Source organism: Oryzias latipes, chromosome 9 (genome assembly GCF_053564925.1).
Source record: "Oryzias latipes strain Hd-rR chromosome 9, Olatipes_Hd-rR_3.1".
NCBI classification, from domain to species: domain Eukaryota; kingdom Metazoa; phylum Chordata; class Actinopteri; order Beloniformes; family Adrianichthyidae; genus Oryzias; species Oryzias latipes.
The window spans coordinates 33,578,433-33,602,749 of NC_136245.1; the positions used below are offsets into that span (position 1 = coordinate 33,578,433).

Consider the following 24,317-nt stretch of genomic DNA (forward strand, 5'->3'; position numbering starts at 1 on the left):
GGTTTTAGCAGACAGTCAAGCTCTTTCAAGAAAACTCTCAATTAGGGCTCTCCTTCATTTTTCTGTCCACTCGAGGGTGAGACCTGCAGAGGTTACGTCCTCACTGTCACGATGAAAAACACAGCCTCTCAATGGTGGCAAATGTGTTTTTCTCTTGAGTTCAGTTAAACCTGACACTGAGAATGTGTGGGACCTGATCAGATTAGGATTTTACACCTACAATCCAAACTGCTGATCAGGTTTAACTAAAGTTCAAAACAATGACTCATCATAAAGGGATGTTTGTTTCCTTCACCTGGACAGAAACACGCTGAGCTTTCACATTTAATGACTCCATTAAAAGTTTGCTTACTTATGTTTTTGTTCAAAACGAAGATACAGTGGAAAGTATTTTAGGAGTTTGTTACATATTACTAAACATCATCCTGAAAATTCTGTTCAATGGAAAAAAAATTACTTGATTAAATAGATTTAGCAGAATAAAACTGACTTTCTCTAAAAAATAATGCTGTCTTTCTGACATTTGTTGGAATAGATTTTAAGTGATTTAATTGAGGCAATAATTTCATTTGTAAAAGCTGTTCTTTTTGTGAGAATCTGATAAAAACATAATAAAAACAAATATTTCAGATGATAAATGCAATTTCTTTAAAAATGAAATAGCACATGATTTATTGTATTTCTGAATTAAGAAAAATGTAATTCTCAGTTTGAGGATTATAAGTTATCAGTATAAAATATATGGAGGTATGTTTGTGCCAAAACTCAATTTCAATTATAAGTAAGACATTACAAAGAGATTTTCCTTTTTAACTTTTAACTTTTCATAGATATGAAAAATAATTACTTGTGTGATTTGGCACAAATGTGCCTCCATACATTTAAGATCTGATTAGTATTCACCGGAGGAGCTAAATTACAAAAGGGGTTTATTCAAATATACACCTTGGGTGTGAGAAAATTCATAGCTCAACGTTGTTAAAGTAAAATCTGTCCAACACAAGAGGCCTTCAGCTCTCATCTGTCTGCTCAGCTGTTGGACAGGACAAGTAAAAAATATAACCTCCCATTTTTGGAAACATCATGAATAAATAACTATTGTTTTAGTGTGTCTTTTTTCGCAGTAAATGGAGTTCAGAGGGTTGGGGTCCATGTCTGTGTTTGGCTTTTGGGCCACGTTTGTAAGGCAGTGCCCTGCTGTGTTTTAAGCGCCGAGGCGAGACAAGTTATTGTGATTGAAAATTGTTTTGATTGCACACATTTTCCAGTTACCTGGATGGAAAAGATGGCTTCCTGTGACTTCAAATTCCCATCAAATCTTCACTTGTTGACACCTATTAGCACTTGTTATGACCTGTAGTCATAATGTTTGCTGCACAGACATCATGAAACCAAACCACCTTCAGCCTCCTCACAGACTCTTATCAGTCTTATCAGTTTCCCACACTGAGCGTTTATAGCGTTTCTTTGTGTGAGCTTGTTGTGTAAATGCTGAAGCCGGGTGATGGAGTGTGTTTTTGCAGACGGCGCAGGAGCTGTCACAACCTTTCCCTGGTTCAGGTTTATCTGACACCCCGTTTCAGTCCGGCCGACGGTTCGTTTCCCTCTTTCAGCCCTGCAGCACGGAGGGAAAAGTTGTTAGCCGTTGTTTACCGTATCTTTGCCTCGACGCATAAAGCTGTTGGTGAGATTTTCTTCTTGGCAGTCGCTCTGGGAAAAGCCCTAGAGCAGGGAAGGATGCTTCCCGTGTTCGGACTGAAACCCTGCAGCTTCACATTTGCATTTTTTGCTGTATTTTGTGTGACAACAGGCAGGTGGGCTGCAGGAGATCCTATCAGCGCTCTTGGAGGATCCACCTCTGGCTGCGAGGAGACAGTTGATCACATCTGCCAGAGAGCGTGTTTATGTTTTCATCTGCACAAAGCAGGGACGGACTTTGCATAACAGCGTCACGTGTTTGTTTAGAAGGATTTTATCTACAGTTTGCCTTATTTCTCCTTCATAATTGTAAACAGAACAGGTTTGGAAAACTCCAGGGAACCTGAAGCTTTCTCATGTTTTAGGCATTTAAGTCCTAACGGCAGGAGATGATAAACAGATATAAAACCTGCTCAACGATTTTAAGCAAAACAAAACGTAGTTGTTTTTTTTTCAGCTTCCACTTTGAGTTCACTGGATGGAGGAAAAACTTTGTGTGAATCAAAATTTAAACAATCGAGCATCTTAATGAAAACTCAGGGAGAAATAAATTACTTATTCAGCTTGTAGGTTTGTGCATTTTTATTTAAAGAATTCATGTTTTTGTGTTAGTGAAAGGTTACAGCAGAAACTGGTCCTTTAAAAAGTCCCTTTAGCACAAAAAGTTGTTAAGTTAGTTTAACTGATTTTTTTTAAATTAAAATTTATCTCATTCCGTGTGAGTCATTACCAGGGGGTAACACGTATTTGAATCATTTTAGGTTAGTTTTAATTCTTTTTTTTTTAATACACACTAATAACGAAAGTCATTCAACCATTTTCAGTTAATAAAAGCGTCCATTTAACAGAACTTAAGTAAAAAGAACATGTTTGACAAGGAGACAGGTAGAAACTGGTCTGACGCATCAGACCTATGTTCAACTATGACAACAGTATACACACACAACTCATAATCAATATATATGTGATGCTATATATCAATATGTCCAGCGCATCATTACCTGATCATACATGTTGCGTACAACCATGGATGTCACAAGAACAGGCAGACGGCTGGATCCAGATCAGCAGGTTTATCAGCTCAGCTAAAAGTCCACAAAGCTAAATCAGGGTCAGGCAGGCGGGGGTCAATAACAGGCATGAGATTATCAGAGGACAGACGGGGCAGTCAGGATCCAGGCGAGAGCGGGGCAGGCGGCGGGCAAATCGAGTCAGAAAAAGAAGATCAGCTCCAAATGTAACGTACTGAAGGCAGAGTAGCACAAAAAATACTTCACACTGAGTGAGGCTCAGTTCAGAGCTTAAGTAGACTGAGGTTGATGGAATGAATGAGAGTCAGACGCGTGGCATCCAGGAAGGTTAGGTTCTGAATGTAGTTTACCTGTGGTTACTGTGATGCAAAATCTTTTTATTGTTGTTCCAGGTTTAATTGCTTGAAAGCTCAATGTCCTCCTTAATCTTAATCCTCCATCTCTTGTGTTTATCTAACATATATTTTCTGCTCTTCTTTTCACTCATGCAGGTAGAGAAACAGAAAAAAACGGGGTTTGTCTGTTTGTGTTGTGTTGTGTTGTGTTGTATTGTATTGTATTGTGTGTGAAGACTTTGGGAAGTCCCAGAGCTTTTCAAGCTGCTGTCTTTGTCAATGTTCAAACTGCTTAATCACGTTTAAGACAAATGTCACCTTGAGATTACATCTATTAAAATGTAAAATTATATCTAGAAAAAATTGTGTTTTTGCACAAAAAAAAGTGTTATTGTCATTTTGAGGATGAAAAACGGCCCTGAAACATCACTGCAGGAAACAGCAGGTGAAGTTTGCAAACGTTCTTTTTTTTGACGTCCCGTGAGGATCTTAAATGTGGAGCTTTTACTTCTTAAATGAACAGAAACCAGAAATGATTTGACATGCCGGCGAAGCGGATTTCAAGATTCTTTTTGAAGAGCTCAGACTGAGCCTAGCGCCTGTCAACACGTCATCTGTCTCCTCTAAAGAACACGGCAGGGATGGATGACGAAAATAAAAGGCACCAGACAGATCCAGAGTTTTATTTTGGTAGGGCTTTAGACAAAAACTTGTGACAGCAACCTGTTTCCTACCCCGTGAGCGGCCCCAGCCGGGCTTTGAGGAAACCTGAGCGTGCTTTGAAACCGTTTGATGTCCGTTTTTTGTGGACGTTTGAAGAAACTGGATCTCCTGTAAAACATCAGCTACTGAATTCTGGGTAACTGTTAAGTGCCGTCATGGCGGGAGAAGTGGGGCAACCGTTTGATTCAACCCCCCAGCGGTCCACACAGGAAGTACATGCTGGCTCCAAGATGCCACTTGATATATTTTCTGTGCTTCAAGTTATTTAAATTATACGCTGACCGATCAGATGCCGCCATAAAAGTAGGTAATAATATGAATAAAAAATGCATTTTGAAAAAAATCTCAAAGCGCTACATCCTACAGCAGCAGTAAAAACAAAAAGGCTTAAACGTCTTTGAGCCTTTTTTTGAGGTGTCAAGGCTTCGTGGGGCCCTGAGGGATTCTGGGAGGTTGCTCTGGAGTCGAGGAGCAGCGGCCTGACAGGCTCTGTCCCCCGTTGTGGTCCGCTTGGTCCTTGGTTGGTGAAGGGAATGAGTGAAATTTGAGCAGAGGAGTCGTGAAGTGGCGTGCGGGGAAAGGAGCTCACTTGATCCATGGACGGATTGGTAGGTGAGGAGGCAGAGTTTGTCATGAATTCTGGAAGGGATGGGCAACCAGTGAAGTTACTGAAGGACAGGAGTGACGTGGTCACAGTGGTGTCCCCCCGTCAGGACCTGGGCGACTGGAGTGTGGCCTTCCAACAAGCTCACTCCTGATTGGTGAAAGTGCAGACATAGAACGCGCATTGAAAGCTAAACCAGGTTAAACTTTGACCAATCAGGGACTTGGATTCGGTAGTGACGCATAGATGGCGTCCCTTTTTCAATTCACAGAAGAACCAAGTGTTTGAAAATCGATCACGGACGAGAAATCAGAATTGAAACCAAGTCTTTCATATATTGGAATAGAGCTGTGAAAGAAAAAGTCTGGAGCAAGATTCCACTTTGACAAATTTGGCACCAACTGTAGGGGCGGCCATGTGTTGGTAAATAGTAGAAAAAGAAGAAGCCCCACCCTGCTTGTCCAGTGTGAACACCATGGGCTCTAAACTTCTGTTTCTCGTTTTATCCAGCGTCACATGCCGAGTGTGTCTGTAGCTTCACTGTTGAAGAATGATGTCTCTCAATCAGTCCAGTTTTCTGATACAGCCAACAGTACGGTGGCCGAGAGGTGCAAGACACGCTTACGTTTAAGATACAGCAACAGCAAATCCCAGTACCAATGAACAAATCACGAAACACAACAGCAAATACTGAAACACAACAGCAAATCACGAAACACAACTGCAAATCACGAAACACAACTGCAAATCGTGAAACACAACAGCAAATACTGAAACACAACAGCAAATCACGAAACACAACTGCAAATCACGAAACACAACTGCAAATCGTGAAACACAACAGCAAATACTGAAACACAACAGCAAATACTGAAACACAACAGCAAATCACGAAACACAACTGCAAATCACGAAACACAACTGCAAATCGTGAAACACAACAGCAAATACTGAAACACAACAGCAAATCACGAAACACAACTGCAAATCACGAAACACAACTGCAAATAGTGAAACACAACAGCAAATACTGAAACACAACAGCAAATACTGAAACACAACAGCAAATCACGAAACACAACTGCAAATCACGAAACACAACTGCAAATCGTGAAACACAACAGCAAATACTGAAACACAACAGCAAATCACGAAACACAACTGCAAATCACGAAACACAACTGCAAATAGTGAAACACAACAGCAAATACTGAAACACAACAGCAAATACTGAAACACAACAGCAAATCACGAAACACAACTGCAAATCACAAAACACAACTGCAAATCATGAAACACAACAGCAAATACTGAAACACAACAGCAAATCCCGCAACACAACAGCAAATACTGAAACACAACAGCAAATCATGAAACACAACAGCAAATACTGAAACACAACAGCAAATACTAAAACACAACAGCAAATCCCGCAACACAACAGCAAATACTGAAACACAACAGCAAATCATGAAACACAACAGCAAATACTGAAACACAACAGCAAATCATGAAACACAACAGCAAATACTGAAACACAACAGCAAATACTAAAACACAACAGCAAATCCCGCAACACAACAGCAAATACTGAAACACAACAGCAAATCATGAAACACAACAGCAAATACTGAAACACAACAGCAAATCACGAAACACAACTGCAAATCACGAAACACAACTGCAAATGCTGAAACACAACAGCAAATACTGAAACACAACAGCAAATACTGAAACACAACTGCAAATCACGAAACACAACTGCAAATCGTGAAACACAACAGCAAATACTGAAACACAACAGCAAATCCCGCAACACAACAGCAAATACTGAAACACAACAGCAAATCATGAAACACAACAGCAAATACTGAAACACAACAGCAAATACTGAAACACAACAGCAAATCACGAAACACAACTGCAAATCACGAAACACAACTTGCAAATCGTGAAACACAACAGCAAATACTGAAACACAACAGCAAATACTGAAACACAACAGCAAATCACGAAACACAACTACAAATCACGAAACACAACTGCAAATCATGAAACACAACAGCAAATACTGAAACACAACAGCAAATCCCGCAACACAACAGCAAATACTGAAACACAACAGCAAATCATGAAACACAACAGCAAATACTGAAACACAACAGCAAATACTGAAACACAACAGCAAATCACGAAACACAACTGCAAATCACGAAACACAACTGCAAATCACGAAACACAACTGCAAATCGTGAAACACAACAGCAAATACTGAAACACAACAGCAAATCCCGCAACACAACAGCAAATACTGAAACACAACAGCAAATCATGAAACACAACAGCAAATACTGAAACACAACAGCAAATACTGAAACACAACAGCAAATCACGAAACACAACTGCAAATCACGAAACACAACTGCAAATCGTGAAACACAAAAGCAAATACTGAAACACAACAGCAAATACTGAAACACAACAGCAAATCACGAAACACAACTGCAAATCACGAAACACAACTGCAAATCATGAAACACAACAGCAAATACTGAAACACAACAGCAAATCCCGCAACACAACAGCAAATACTGAAACACAACAGCAAATCATGAAACACAACAGCAAATACTGAAACACAACAGCAAATCACGAAACACAACTGCAAATCACGAAACACAACTGCAAATCGTGAAACACAACAGCAAATCACGAAACACAACAGCAAATCATGAAACACAACAGCAAATACTGAAACACAACAGCAAATACTGAAACACAACAGCAAATCCCGCAACACAACAGCAAATACTGAAACACAACAGCAAATCATGAAACACAACAGCAAATACTGAAACACAACAGCAAATACTGAAACACAACAGCAAATCACGAAACACAACTGCAAATCACGAAACACAACAGCAAATGCTGAAACACAACAGCAAATACTGAAACACAACAGCAAATACTGAAACACAACAGCAAATACTGAAACACAACAGCAAATCACGAAACACAACTGCAAATCACGAAACACAACAGCAAATGCTGAAACACAACAGCAAATACTGAAACACAACAGCAAATACTGAAACACAACAGCAAATACTGAAACACAACAGCAAATACTGAAACACAACAGCAAATACTGAAACACAACAGCAAATCACGAAACACAACTGCAAATCACGAAACACAACTGCAAATCGTGAAACACAACAGCAAATACTGAAACACAACAGCAAATACTGAAACACAACAGCAAATCACGAAACACAACTGCAAATCACGAAACACAACTGCAAATCATGAAACACAACAGCAAATACTGAAACACAACAGCAAATCCCGCAACACAACAGCAAATACTGAAACACAACAGCAAATCATGAAACACAACAGCAAATACTGAAACACAACAGCAAATCCCGCAACACAACAGCAAATACTGAAACACAACAGCAAATCATGAAACACAACAGCAAATACTGAAACACAACAGCAAATCACGAAACACAACTGCAAATCACGAAACACAACTGCAAATCGTGAAACACAACAGCAAATACTGAAACACAACAGCAAATACTGAAACACAACAGCAAATCACGAAACACAACTGCAAATCACGAAACACAACTGCAAATCGTGAAACACAACAGCAAATACTGAAACACAACAGCAAATACTGAAACACAACAGCAAATCACGAAACACAACTGCAAATCACGAAACACAACTGCAAATCATGAAACACAACAGCAAATACTGAAACACAACAGCAAATCCCGCAACACAACAGCAAATACTGAAACACAACAGCAAATACTGAAACACAACAGCAAATACTGAAACACAACAGCAAATACTGAAACACAACAGCAAATCACGAAACACAACTGCAAATCACGAAACACAACAGCAAATACTGAAACACAACAGCAAATCCCGCAACACAACAGCAAATACTGAAACACAACAGCAAATCATGAAACACAACAGCAAATACTGAAACACAACAGCAAATACTGAAACACAACAGCAAATCACGAAACACAACTGCAAATCACGAAACACAACTGCAAATCGTGAAACACAACAGCAAATACTGAAACACAACAGCAAATACTGAAACACAACAGCAAATCACGAAACACAACAGCAAATACTGAAACACAACAGCAAATACTGAAACACAACAGCAAATACTGAAACACAACAGCAAATCACGAAACACAACTGCAAATCACGAAACACAACTGCAAATCACGAAACACAACTGCAAATCATGAAACACAACAGCAAATACTGAAACACAACAGCAAATCCCGCAACACAACAGCAAATACTGAAACACAACAGCAAATCATGAAACACAACAGCAAATACTGAAACACAACAGCAAATCACGAAACACAACTGCAAATCACGAAACACAACTGCAAATCGTGAAACACAACAGCAAATACTGAAACACAACAGCAAATCATGAAACACAACAGCAAATACTGAAACACAACAGCAAATACTGAAACACAACAGCAAATCCCGCAACACAACAGCAAATACTGAAACACAACAGCAAATCATGAAACACAACAGCAAATACTGAAACACAACAGCAAATACTGAAACACAACAGCAAATACTGAAACACAACAGCAAATCACGAAACACAACTGCAAATCACGAAACACAACAGCAAATGCTGAAACACAACAGCAAATACTGAAACACAACAGCAAATACTGAAACACAACAGCAAATACTGAAACACAACAGCAAATCCCGCAACACAACAGCAAATACTGAAACACAACAGCAAATCATGAAACACAACAGCAAATACTGAAACACAACAGCAAATACTGAAACACAACAGCAAATCACAAAACACAACTGCAAATCACGAAACACAACTGCAAATACTGAAACACAACAGCAAATCACGAAACACAACTGCAAATCACGAAACACAACAGCAAATGCTGAAACACAACAGCAAATACTGAAACACAACAGCAAATCACGAAACACAACTGCAAATCACGAAACACAACTGCAAATCATGAAACACAACAGCAAATACTGAAACACAACAGCAAATCCCGCAACACAACAGCAAATACTGAAACACAACAGCAAATCATGAAACACAACAGCAAATACTGAAACACAACAGCAAATACTGAAACACAACAGCAAATACTGAAACACAACAGCAAATCACGAAACACAACTGCAAATCACGAAACACAACTGCAAATCATGAAACACAACAGCAAATACTGAAACACAACAGCAAATCTCGCAACACAACAGCAAATACTGAAACACAACAGCAAATCATGAAACACAACAGCAAATACTGAAACACAACAGCAAATACTGAAACACAACAGCAAATCACGAAACACAACTGCAGATCACGAAACACAACTGCAAATCATGAAACACAACAGCAAATACTGAAACACAACAGCAAATCCCGCAACACAACAGCAAATACTGAAACACAACAGCAAATCATGAAACACAACAGCAAATACTGAAACACAACAGCAAATGCTGAAACACAACAGCAAACCACGGAACAAATGACAGTCCTGAAACACAAACATAACATTTAAAAAATCATACACAATTGATTTGCTGTTGTGTTTCGTGATTTTATTTTTTGTTTTAATGATTTGCAGTTGTGTTTCGTGATTTGCTGTTGTGTTTCAGTATTTGCTGTTGTGTTTCGTGATTTGCAGTTGTGTTTCGTGATTTGCTGTTGTGTTTCAGCATTTGCTGTTGTGTTTCGTGATCTGTTCATTTGTACTGGGATTTGCTGTTGTTGTATCTTAAATGTTGCACCTCTCGGCCACCGTACAACAGGGGCAACAAACAAGTTGACCCGAGTTGGTTGCCGGGGTAACGAACCGGCTAAACCGACTCCAGATCACTCCTTAGACCTCTTCTTTTGGATATAATGAATGACGCAGACTGGTTTTTTGCTTTTTCAAGTCAAAAAATTTGGCATGAAAAGTCTAGAAAGTGAACAATGAGGTCTGTTTAAAATGTTTTCTACATTTAAAGAAAGAAGTTCAATTCAAGCATTGGAGATCTAGATTCTCCTGAAAGTGTGAAGTGTGGAGCGCGTGTCGCTGAAACCAAGTCATCGTGACGGAGTGGAGCAGCAGCTGCAAACCTGCGATGACGGCCGCGCGCCCGGCTGCCGTCTGGAGCATGCACACGCTGCCAACAGCTGCATGCGCATGCGTGTGCGTGTGCGCAGCCGCACGGCCTTCGCAGCTCAAACACTCGGACAGGATGCCATTGTTAACAGCTGGTTGGAGCTTTACAGCTGCTGCGTTTTCAGGCACGCCAAGGGAAGAGAAGATAATGCAGCGTGGCAACCCCGACTGTCAAAACTGTGAAGTAAATGAAACAATGCGGCACACATGGACACAGTTTTCTGCAAACGGATCCATAAATCTGCTGCAGAAGTTTGACAGAGAAAAAAAAAATGGAGTAACAGTCACATCAGCCATAAATGAGGCTGTGTGTAACAAACACTCTGATTTAAACAGCTTTATTCTTGGTAAGATAATGATGGCACAGATAGTAAATCTGTCTTTTTCAGTGAAATTTGGAGCCAAAAAAAGTCAAATTTCAACTCAAAATGACCCAACTCCCAATGTTAAAGTGCCTAGGATAGCACAAGGGTTAATCTGATTTTAACACGTATTAATTGTACATCCTTTCAATAAAAGATGCACTTTTTATTTAGATAAAAAAGAAAAAGTTATTTTCTTGTTCCAACCATCCATCCCTCAATTCAACCATTCATCCATTTATCCATGGATGGATGGATTGGATATTGGAGTTCATAAATGTTTTGAGTTTTTGTTTCTTTCTTGTTTACAGTTTTCAGCTAAATGTGACACATTAATAATCTTCGTCTCACTTTTGTTTTTTTTAATTCTGATTTTCAACAACAAAAATGAAGATTAAGAAATTGATTATCCTTCTTTTTCACCAGATAAAAATGGAATAAATCAATCTTTGCTACAGGACGCAACATGAAAACGACGTGAAACAAACAGTTTTAAAATAAAAACGTTCAAAGGAGACCAAAAACATCAAAGATTGCTCTGGGTTTTGTCACTCTTGAGTCAGAAAAACAGTAAAAACGCTCTTGCAGTTTTATGAGGCCAAAGCACAAAAAGATTTCTGATGAAAGAGTGGAGAGTAAAAATGAAAAGACGGAGCTCTGGAGAGGCAGAGGCCTGTGGAGGAGATCCAGCCGTGGAGAAGGAAAGGATCAGTTTTTCCAGCAGTCTGTCAGCCGCAGAAAGCTGTCAGGAGACGCCTTTATCTCTCCTAATGCTCCGAATTACACCGGCCTCTGGAAAAAAAAGCTCCGTCTCCGTGCAGCCGGATCAAACAGATCCGCACCGGAGGCCCTCCCCCCTCTGAACAGATTAGGACCCTGTGAGCAGTCCCACATCTGAAATGTTCACTGTGATGCCCTTGACACCCGTCAAGGGTGGCACCGAGAGCCTCAGAGGGCCCCGGAGCCACGCCCACGGACCCCAATCAGAGCGGATTCAGGGTGGGGGGGCAGCCTCCTTTCAGGCCTCTGGAGACTCCTTCATGTCTCTGCTGATGAGGGAGCTTGTTTGGGTTCAGGTTCTTGCTGGGAGTCCGAAATAGCCGAGGAGGACTTCCTGGTTTGTTGGGAAACAGAGCTTTGGGAATGACCATCAGGAAATGACATCACATCCTCTGTGACAGAGGAAGCGCAGACCACAGCAGAGCCAGAGCGACCCTCCAGGACATGGAGATGGTTCTGTTCACACAAACGTATTCCAACCAGAATCAAAAAAAGGCTTCATGTCTAAAAAAATGAGAGGAAACTGAGTTAAAGCTGGTCAGTCCTCTTCCTTTCTTTTGTGTTTTCTTCCCGTCAGCCCTTATCTTGGACTGATTGGAGGGGGCGGGGCAACAGCCTGGACAGACCCCCCCACCTGAGCACCACCTGGCATAAGAAACAGGTTTATTTAATCACCTGCTCGCGGTGCTCCGGCTGCACTAAAACCTGGTTTTCCTGGTCTGGATTTTGATCTGAGGTTGAAGTAAATCCCGTTTCCTGTTTCCATCAGGACTGTTTGGTTTACTTAAAGACCCACTCCAATGAAAATGGAGTTTTTGGTGTTTTTATCATGTTCTTGTAGCCTTTCTCTGATGATGGAGGAAAAAATACGAAGAACACTAGTAAATAAAGAAGGGAATGTTAGGGGGGTAGGAGGGTGATCATTAAAGGGGGGTTAATCATAAAGCAGCAGAAAGTAACAAGTTGCTGGATTTTTATGATCATTAGTGTCTCTCTGCTCCATTCTGATGCATCCACCTGCAGACAAACAGATCCATGGATGGGGGGGAGGGGGCTGCGAGGGACAGTAAGCTGGCAGGAGAGAGTGTAAACAGATGAGTGATGGGAGGTGGGGCGGGCTTACACAGCCTGTGAGTCCCGTCCACAACCCAGAGGTGAATTTTCTAATGACTCTGCAGAAACTTTGTACCAGGAAACGACACAGATTTTTGGATTTTGGCTCAAATGTCATCGTTCAAAGAACAGCGGGAACGTTTTGAAAACAGGTAAAAAAAACTGTAGGTAAATGTTTCAGGAGAAGGTTTTTGGTGCTTTTCGGTTATAAGCGACCATCCTGTAGCACCTATGTCTTAGTCCCAATGCCCTCACAGGTGGACTGTCTGCAGGGGAAACAAGATCAAACCCAAACTTTTCATTTTTGTGCAGAAACACCCCAGTTTCAGTTGAGAGTTCTTGCTTTTGTCTAAAGCATTGCATGGAGTTCTATTTTCATGACAGACAGTTGTCCACATGGAAGGCCGTTCCCCACCGCAGCACCTGTTGCCCCCGCCAGGTAAGACGGCGCTGATCCAGCAGCTCCGGGACATTTAGAGCTCTGTGACGTCTGGATCTCTGATAACATTGTCCGTGGCTCATGAGCCAGTGTGGGCTCAGCTTGCGTAGGAGGTGAGGGGGACAAACAAAGGGCAGTTTCTGCAGCTGGGTGGTGTTCTGTCTCTATCTGCCCCCAGGGCAGGGCTTCCCTGTCATTGACACCCTGATACCAGAGCAAAAGGAGAGATCTCGCCGCCGCCTCTGATGTCGACAAGCGGTCGGAGTTTGAGTCACTTGTCTGCGTTTGTCTCAGATGTTTAGCTTTGTGGAGGAAATCTGGTGAGTGTGCTTTGTAGAATTGGAGTGCCCTACTTAAAAACCCCCAAGTAAAACCACCACCGCCCCCCTCTGGCCACGAAAGGTACTGAACAGACCAGGTACAACTACTGTAGTCCGGTTTTTTGTTGCAACTCTTGTGATTAACTGACTATTTTTTGGAAATAAAAAGCACTTTGATGACATTTTCCTTAAGTCACAGATTAAACTTAATTTCCAGAAAATTAAAAGTGACAAAAAAATGTGTACCTTAAATATAAGTTTTTATTCCTATTATTATCATCTGACATGCTTTATATCCAATTGTTTGACATCACGAATAAAAAAACAACATTATTTTGTAACGTAAGTAAATAATTCAAACTTGAAAAAAACAAAACATAAAATTCTGCTTGTTTATAACTTAACTTCAAATCCCTTCCTAAAGTTGAAAAGAAAAAGACAGCAAAGCTAAAACTTGATAGGTTTTAGCATTAACCCTTGTTAAATCATCACAAAAGCCAACAGCCAAACGGTAGCAACATTTTCCAGTTAAGGATTCTTTTTAAAAGGAAAGTCTGCAAAATCAGCAAAAAACGTGGATTTACCTCACTGTAGATGCTTCCTTTTTCTAGTTCTGAAAATAATAGATTTTTCTTCCTGAGTTATGCTAAATCTTTATAAGAACTCCATTCAAACTGTCTTAAATGTTTCTTTTGCGGGCCAAGAATCATTGGAAGGGGCTGTGTTTGCATACGGGCTGCAGAGGTGCGTTCTGGGCAGTTTGAACCCAGATGGCAGCTGTGTCAACACCACGGCCCGCGCCTCATCCCTGTTACCCGACTTTGGGTTACTCAGGCCACAGATGAGGCTTCAATGGATCCTTGAACACTTTCACTTCAGAACGTGTTGAAGAAGAAGAAGTTAAAGTAGTAAAACCCTCCTTTGCTCTGTAGGTGTTCAGTTTGTCCTCAGACAGCGGGATTTATGTGAAATCAATTCCCCTTTTTCAGATCCCCATGATCCGCTGCTTCACTCCAGGAGTCAACAGGACAGAGGTCACTCAGGGTCAGCGCAGGGCCATTATACATCCTCACACAAAGGACGGAAGTCAAATTGTCAACCACTGACAATAAACTCTTGTGGATTTATTAGTTAAGTCGGAGCCTTTTGTGCATTAGAGGCTCAAAGTCCTCCATGGACACCGCTGCAGGTCCCTTTAAAGGGAGCAGAAATACGCAGAACAGTAAATTCTTCCTGTTTCAAGCCTTTAAAACGTCTTTGCAATGGTGACGACTTTTAACGAGTTTTTGCGATGCAAAGACAGATTGACAGGCTTATCTCCTCAACCGGTTCAGCTGCTAAAGTGGCCTGAAGGTCAGAGGTCATCTGGAGTGTTCTCACGGGTCAGTCACAGTTCCCTTGAGAACATCAGTTCTTTTGAGTCAAAGACGAGAAACCTGGATGAAGGTTTCCGCAGAAAAAGCCAAAATAATGCTGACACATCTCATCACCTGTGGATGCAAAAGCTCAATACTATACATGTCAATCTATGTGATGACATCATCGATGTGACTCTTAGCGGATGATGAGTTTATCCGTCTAAATAAACTTAGATTGTGTCCAACGGGTATGATGGGGGGTCTTCAGAGAGGTCCACATAAAAAAAAGGACTAAAAAAAGATTTTCTCTCTGACTCTCATATGTCGGGGGGGGGTTGTTCTGATTCTAACTTACACAATGGTATCAGCTCGCCGCCTGTGCTCCCACATCCACTCTCTGTGTGCCGCTTCCTGGGCATTCGGCGTTGTTGATGAACTGTTTCAGTGCAGAAACGTTTAGAAGGAACCTGAACGCAGCGACGGCGGCCGTCTGCCTGCAGAGCTGAGCTGCTTTCAGGGACGGGGGGCAGACCGGATGGGGCCAACCAGGAGGCAGCTCTTTCATGGGAACCTTTGGCGAACCTTTGGAGCAGAAGGCACAGAAAAATGAATCAAAAAAAGGTAGAAAAACTCAAATTTACGTTCTAACATGTCAAACTAGCACTGTTTTTTTTTTATGGATTTATTTTATAAACTCTCTTTGCATTCATGCGTTTAAATAAAGTTTTTTACAGAGTCCACCAGTCATCTTTGTGTTACAAAATACAAGGATTATGAAAAAGCTTTTACTCTCATCTTCACGTCAAGCCTAGCTGGAAGATGTTTGCATCATTGATCCTATTTGTTTCCTGCTTGTTTCTCACTGTGTGAGGGGCAGTCTGAGCCCCCCAGGGAAGAAAAGGCCTGCACCTGCTCCTGACAGGAAGAGTACAGCATGTCTGAACAGGAGGTGAAGAGGGCGGCGAATCCGTCGTAGGGAAACGCTCTGATCTTATCTGACCTGACGTCGTTGAGACGAAACCACGCCAAACCTGTATGCAAACGACCATAACCACACAGGGAGGCGGAGCCACGGCTGGTTGGTTTTCATTTTTAAGTTGAAGTACAACAAAAAATACTCCGTTTTAACCATAAAGTAAATAAAAGTGTAAAAACATATAATGACCCCATGAGTGGTTCGGATAATTGACATTTACTTCAAATCTGAGTCAATGTACATATTTTAGGACATATTTATACATTTCTCATAAAGATAAAAGCTACTAAATTAAAAATAAAACTGAAAATTAATTATTTATACTAAATACATTTTATAGTCAATATATTTTAATGCAATAAAAATGTATTGAGGTTCAAATTAAGTCTATATTTGTAAAAATGTGTGAATATTAAACATAAGATGTACTAAGCAAATTTTATGATCTTGTATTAACACTTTTGATCATATAAAAGCACACAGAGGCCTACTGCCGATGGATTTAATGACAGGAACAGAAAATGTCTGCAGCTAAAAAATGTTTTTATTGTGTTCACAAAACTACATCTGTTAAAAATTTAAACCACAATAATTTTTTCCGTAAAAAACATTTTCCTATAAATATACTAAACAAATATTAAAGAACACCTTTAAATTTGCTTCACTAGATGGTTTTATTGAAGGCGCAGCTTTTAGAAACAGCTGCAAAAATGAAAAAGCATTACAAAAAGATAAATAAAGTTAACATTTTTGGTGCTTTTACTCATTTCCCATAGTATAAGTAGAAGCAAAACCCTCACATTTAGCATTTTCCACATCCTTTAGGTGCATTCTTCTGCTTTTAAGGTGATGTTTTCTCTCTGGAATGCTTCTTTTTTCCCTTTATCATTCCCAACTTGTAAAACATTTGTTTTAAGGATCTACAGAAACCGTACATCATTTATAAAAAGGTTGTGCCGACTCTCAATTTCATTTGAAACAAAAAATGAAAAAAACAGAAGTTCTTGATTGAAAGAAAATAAAGCATTCCCAAACTCTCCCTCACGTAAAGGTAATGCAGAGTCCTATAGGCTTAACTCTAAAAATGTTGCATGAAACGTTTGGTTTCTCTTCTCAGAGTCTCGTGGAAATATGATCCGTACCTGATGGGGGCTTATTGATGAAAGATTCAGATTGTTTTCATCCGAATGGGCGCCTTCTCTGTATTGACTGGAACTCTGAGGCTTCATGAGCTCAAATCAGGCCGAACAAAACGGAAACCTGACAAGCAGCTTTTGAGACCCCCCCCCCAGGTCACAGCTGATGGCAAACTTTGATCTTTCTTCACATCCAGGCAGCTAATGATGTCTGCAGTACATTGGCACGAGGCGGAGGGGGGATTTTCAGCCTTACAAGCACTTTTAACAAGTTTTATTTGTTTTAATGATGGGGGGGGGGGGGGGGGGGGCAGGACATGGGGGGGCTGCCTTATGCCTTTACTGGGCGAATCATCTGCCCCTCATGAGGGTCTCAGCACAGCATCACCTAAAAGAGGAAGGCGTTTCCTGGTTCTTGATCCGCCTTTATCTTCTGAACCGTTCATTGTCGGTTCCTCCGGACTTTTGATGGATCTGCATACGGAAGAAGAACAAGCCTCAGAAACCAACAGCACTGAGCAGCTGACTCATGCCCCTCACTTCCCCCTTTTGCCCCATTTTTCAAAATGATGGCTTTTCTGTTGGATTTGATCTCCATAGCTATGAAGTGACATGTTGACATTGAAAACAAAACTTTCTACATGTTGCAAATAAAACTAATAAACATTTGTTTTCAATTTGTTTTCACTTTTTTTTTGTTTTGTTTTCATAAACTCTTTCAAAAAATGTGTCTCTGCTGCTCCTTCTGGGTTTGACTCTGAGAGAAACGGTCCAGAATGGTTGATGACTGCAGAATCCTGGTTGAACAGAACGGATACAAAGTCCAAAGTCCATGTCTGCCTCCAAGCACCGTCAATGTGAGACAGAGACACCTGATTGGTTAGAATCTGGACCAATCAGCAGCTGTTTGATGGCAGCTTTGGCACGCAAGACTGAAACCTATGAGAGCAAAATCAAAGAGAGGTAAAAAGCGAGAAGAGACACAAAGCATGCGGAAACATTTACGTTGCAGACGCATAAATGTTTTTTGAAAGCAAATAAAAGGATTTGATAGCAAATGTTTAATATTTTTTGTTGTAACTGCAAGTTTTGTTTGCAATGTGGTGGCATAAATATCACTTCATACATAGCAACCACTTTATATTTTGTCTGCCTGGGGGTGACGAGCAAAGTCAGAATTTTTTCTTTCTCCATGGCCCTAATCCTCTTCCGTAGCTTGAGCCAGCGATTTGTGCATTCAATTTTCACAAGATTCTGGTTTGAAAAAATCTATGAAGAACATGCCAACGCTGTTCAAAGCCTACAACGTCTAATTCCAACATTTTTTCTAAAGTAGCTTCCCAGTGATGCTCGAGGAGTTAGGAAGCGATGAATCCAAATCTACAGGAGGTTTTAGATTTATAGAAGCTGTTTTACACATTTAAGAAGGCAAACTCTACTTAAGGTCAGAGGTCAACGAAATTTTGGTGATGGTTGTAGGCTTAAGTATAATAAAAAAAATAATAATTTCTTCTACTGTCATATCATGTCATTTTTTTGGAGGGGGGGCATTTACTATGTCCAAAATTCATTTTCAGGCTACTTGGTGCAAATTCTGATGAGTTTTTGAGTTTGTGGCAAATTAGAAAAAACAAAATGACAATAAAAAGTCTTCTGAAGTTTGGACTAAATACATTTTTACACTACAAAATATTTTAAAAATAAAACACAAAGGTTTAAACAATTGTTTTTCAGCCCCTCTCTTTCCATCTCAATACAGCTATTTTATTTTATTATGGCACAAAAACAATAAAAACTTCAAAAACCAATTTAAAAAGTCTGCAAACTTTCCCAGCTGTTTCCATCTCCAGGTCAGCGTTGGACTGTAATCCCAGAGTCCCTCGTCAGAGTCATTCCCAGAAACCACTATTACCAGCAGACCCGCTGCCTGGAAAGTTGGTCGCCTTCACAATAAACTCAATCTTGGTCCCATGCAGGCTGCAGCTCCCTGCCCATCGCCTGCTCATTAAGCATATGTCTCACTTTCCATTTCAGAGCAGAGATAGCATAGAAGTGCTCACAAAAGCAGTATTTTCAGGCCTCCTCTCAAAGTCTAATGAGAGCAGATCAGAAATAGCTGACAGCGAGGGGAAGACAAAAGCTCCGGCTGAGCCAAGAGGCAGAACAATGCGGCCGAGTGGAGCAGGAGCAGAAAATGCAGATGATTCTGTAATGAGGGATTAAGTGGTGGATTATGGGTCTCTATTAAGATGTTTCTGATCCTCATTAGGCTGAATCCTGTATCAGGGCATCGATTGCCCGCTTTCTGGCTGGATTGGTTTCTCTCTGGAGGAAAAGAAATGAAAGAAAAGGGATGGAAAGATGCTGCCATATCAAATAAAATGACAAGTGGAAGTCGTACATCACTATGTGACATTCAGCTGTAATTTATTAAAAATTATTCTGTCCGGATCTTAACCGGCAGCTTCCTTCAGAAATCAAAGGAATGGTTGTTTTTTTGTTTGTTTTTGGTGCAGGTGAAGGCAGATCTGTTGGTACGGCAACTATGGAGGGGAAATTGTTCCAAATATAAAAATTTAGATCCAGATGTTAGTCGGTGAAACGTCTAAACTTGCCTCCATCCGTGTGCAGCATATGGACGGCAGCAGCTTCATCCTGTTTGGATCTGACCTGGAGGCCGCGTTACACAGACACAGTCGTGCAATCTGCGCATAAGGCACGGATGAAAATTAGTCATTCGCGAATATACGGAGAAAAAGTTTTTTATATAGGCTCGTTAGTGATTCGTGCAACAATTACGTAAATTTAATGTGATATTTGCGCCGTATTGATGACATTGAAATTATACGTGCGTGAAAAGTCCATTAGACGTGCGTGGAACGGTCGTAGAAAGCCACAAATTCATGCAGAATTGCGTTAGATTTACGTAATTATTGCGCATCAACTACGTAAAATATGCTCAAACTGTGTAATTCTGAACCGACGGCTCAAAACCAAATTTAAGTAAAAGACCCGTCGGCCAAAACCCTCGACGGACATCTGCGCACGTCGACGAATGATGAACGCCAGGAACACGTATGAATATGTCACGCACGTATGACGAAAGGGCGACAGTTCATTCACAGACAATGCGCCGTGTGACTCGGCCTTAAATCTCACTCCTTCACGGCAATCGTTCGGGGTCCTTTACAGGTATTTTTAAACGCAAACATGTATGTACACATACATACATACATACATACATACATACATACATGTCCATAGCTCTGCTGCTGAGTTTTGAATCCATCTGAGACGTTTTTGGATCATGAAGGGATTCCAAGGAGCTGCATCAATGTCCTGCAGCCTTCCTGGACTGTTTTCACGATTCTTTTGTCTTATGGAGCCTTTGAGCGAAAGTTTCACCCTCGCCACCACGGTTGCCCCCCCAAATGATGACATCAGAGCGGGAAAAAACATTAAAAAACAAAGGAATGGGGTCTAAATCTCTTATGGGTCTCAAAAAAAGGACAAAATAAATTCTGAATCCACAACTGAAAAAAAAAACACACATGTCAAAGGACATCCAAAGGAAGTTTTCAAATTATTAGGGGATGGCCACAGGACTAACCACTTTGTGTCCGTGTGAAATTTGGGAATTTATGCACAATGTGGGAAAATAAATATTCATACACATACCACCAGGTCAATCTACAACCACAATGGAGGTTTTGTTGACCTTTGACCCTAGGAAGGGGGTGCCATCTTGAATTAAAAAGAAAAAATCACCTTTAGTACCTTAGACAGGTTTAAACTCATCTCCTGGATTTAATTCTGTCACCTCCAAACTCTTTGGAGAATATGTTGGACTTGTAGATTTTGAACGGCATCAGCGTAGCGAGCTTTCATGGGTGGCGTTCCCCTGATGCTCATGTGTTTTTACCGGAATACTGTAAGGTTAAATATATGAATCTTTGGCTCAAGCTGAACAAAACAATATGACATGAATGTGGGCGTGGTTAACCAAAACATCCGTTGCCAAGGAAATCGAATAATTTACTTTTGCGGATGGATGGATGGATGGATGGATGGATGGATGGATCGATCGAACGATCAATAGATAGATGAAATGGTCACATGCAGCTCTGACCAGGGGGGCAGGAGGGGAAAGTCAGGGGGTCAGCTGTCAATCACAGCCATCCAGTGACTGAATGAGTGGACAGTCTGAACTGGAGCTAAAACAGCACATCCAACACTGTGAAGACCATGAACCAGAGATGTTACAGTCACGCAGAAATGCTGGAGAAACGTCTGCAGACCTCTAATGCATAAACTGTGCACAGGGTCCCAGGACAACACTGGACTGACGTTTAGGTTCCCTCCTATGTAAACCTGCTAAGTGCTCCACAAACATCTGCATGATCCTGCAGAGGACATAAATCATCATCTACATTCCTAACCCAGGCTTCAGCCTCCTCCTTCTCCTCCTATTGTTCCACTAAATCAACTCTGACATCTTTACTTGGGCTTGTTTTGACTGAGGATGGAGCAGATGGAAACACATTCAGGTGCTCCAACAGAAATATTTACATCCCATAATAACACAGCAACACTGAGGTGCAGCCACGGAATCCAGAGTTTATCCGAGAACGTCCAGGTTTACGAGGGGAAGGCCGCAGACAAAACAGTTTTACTTTTGTGCTCAGACTAAACCTCCTGCAGCTCAGCTGGGAGGGTCGGCATTTCTTCTCATGGGGGTGGGTGGGGTGGGGGGGGGGTCCTCCGTGCTGAGGACACGACACTCAGCGTCAAAAGAGTTTCAGGTACAACTGTAGTTTGAGATTCTGTCATCAAAGCGTTTTTTGACCTTTGCCCTCCTGACGTGGTTGCATTTCCCACGTGCGTGTGATCTCGTTCGGGTCGCCTCACGGAGCTGAGATCACTCAGGAATCAAACCAACGACTGTTCAGCGATCCGGACCGTCAGCTATCACCAGCGGATGGAACTCTGCCCGTCTTTGGCGTCACGGTTCAGTTCATGCATCGGTTAAAAAATGAAGAAAGTCATCATGAAAAAAAAAAGTATAACAGAAATGGGATTATATAAATCTGCTTCATCCCACTGACTTTAAAGCAATGATCCAAACTCTATTTGACAATAATCATTGTGTACGAGCACAAATATGTCCATCAGACATGTTACAGACCTCTCAGAGGAGCTGGAGGAAGCGGCCTGGGAGAGGGAAGTCTGGGCGTCTTTATAACTTAGCATTTACATTCATTTGATTTAAGCATTTCATGGCCTTTGCAGTTTATCATTTGTACATTATTTCCATCTTTTACTCTGTACCCTCTCAAACTATTAGCCACAGCGTTTCTTATCATTTGATGTTCATCCACTGAATTTCAAATATGGCTGTTTAGATTTTCATTATTTTTTTTTTATTTTGCATTAAAAGCTTGGAAGGGATTTTAGACGTTTTTCAGATAAGGTACAAAATGTTTATATCGTTTTCATATTTTGGCTCCTGTTCTTTTCACTATAAAGTGATAGATGTTCCACAACTAAACTGACTAATTCTACTGCACATTTGGTTGGAAATTGGGAAATGCAAAGCAGTTTTGTTCACGTGTGTTTGATTTTTTTAAATTTAAAGTTTGATCCGTTCTCAGAGGAAATGAGGACTTCGCCGCCTGCTCTGGGTTTGTGACAGCTTTATTCAGTGCAAAGAGTCTAATAGAAGGAGTCGGTGATGCGCCTCATGCTCATGAAGTGGCCGCTCCAGCCCATGTTGGTGAAGCTCCGGTACTCGCCGGGCCTCATGTACATCATCCTGCCCCTGTAGTGGGGCTGCTCGTACATCAGCCAGTGGCCGTCCATCACGTTGCAGGACATGCAGTTGTTCATGCGGTAGCGGTCCATGATGTTGTCGCAGTCGTCCATCAGCTCGTACATGTGGCCTCCGAAGTTCTCCCTCTCGTAGATCCTCATCCTGTAGGACCCCCGGTACTGTGGAATCGCCAGAGAGCCGGTGAGACACAGAACATCCCGCAGCTCGCCACCAACACAGGAGATGCTAGCTCACCATGGGGATCATGCGGCAGGACCGGATGCAGTCGCTCATGCCGAACATGCTCATGTAGTCGGCGTACTCGCCCCTCCTCATGAAGTACTGGTTCCCCATGTAGTTGGTGCGGTCGTAGACCATGAAGCAGCCTCTCTCCACCCTGCAGGAGTGGCACCTGCTCAGGTAGGAGGACATGTCTGGGCAGTCGCTCATGCACTCGTAGGAGCGACCCTGGAAGTTCCTGTCCTCGTAGAAGACGATCTGAAAAGGGACAGAGGCGCCGTTTAGCCCAAAAGCTGCGTTTGGTCTCACCAGGACGGAGGAATCCCGGACGCCCACCCTGCTCATCATGTTCATTCCGCTGGAAGTCATCTTGCTGCTCGGTTGGATTCTGCTGCTGCTGGAGCTGCTGCTGCTGTACTTCCTCCTGCACCAAACTGTACCCCACCTGGTTTAACCCTTTCCTTTTATACCTGACCCCCCCAGACCGGCCCTTTGTCCCAAACCTCCTGAGCCAGCAACACCTGTCACTGAAATGTGCAGAACAGGGACGGAGCGTTTCCAGGGGCCAGCGAGCCCAGAAATCCTTTCAGAGGCCGTTTGTGGTACAACACTGGGGGCTGGATGAAAGGGTTAACAATGGGGGGGTTCAGTGTTCTGTCAGCAACAACAGTTGTGTCTGTTGTTCAGGTTTTTTTCTCTTCTTTGTCCGCCTGCAGCGTTCTGGCGTAAAAAAAAGAAGTCTTCTGGAAACATCCGATTCATTGATCAGTAGTTGGCACAACAATCTGATTCATTTAGTGCATGTCTACTTAAATAGACAAAGCTCCGCTTCAAATACCGTTACAAAAATCCTCGTAGTTTCCTTCTGCTTCATGTCTTCTTTCTGACCTCCACTGCCTATTAGGACTGTCTGGTAAAAGCAATGCAGCTCGATTTGGAAACACATTTCATACCCAAATATAATTGAAAGTGTTTTGCAGAGCTTTATGCAGCAAAAAGGGAAAAGCTTAAAAAATAAGGGTGTTTTATAAAAAGAAGCATCCCTGTAAGGGTGAAAGTGCTGACCACTACACCACAGAGCATCGCAAAAGAATATTCAAATTTAAAACAAAAAATAAAATAACAGTTTGTTAAAGACAGAATATCTCATT

General features: G+C 41.5%; 1 protein-coding gene across 1 annotated transcript; it reads right to left on the reverse strand.

Annotated features, from left to right (window-relative positions):
* Positions 1 to 22,795: 22,795 nt before the first annotated feature.
* LOC101161489 (gamma-crystallin M2) lies at positions 22,796 to 23,729 on the reverse strand. Its single transcript, XM_004072055.5, has 3 exons — positions 23,503 to 23,729; positions 23,182 to 23,424; positions 22,796 to 23,105 (listed from the first exon to the last, which is right to left on the reverse strand). The coding sequence occupies exons 1-3, from the start codon at positions 23,533 to 23,535 to the stop codon at positions 22,830 to 22,832; spliced, it is 552 nt and encodes a 183-aa protein (XP_004072103.1). The 5' UTR covers positions 23,536 to 23,729; the 3' UTR covers positions 22,796 to 22,829.
* Positions 23,730 to 24,317: the final 588 nt, after the last annotated feature.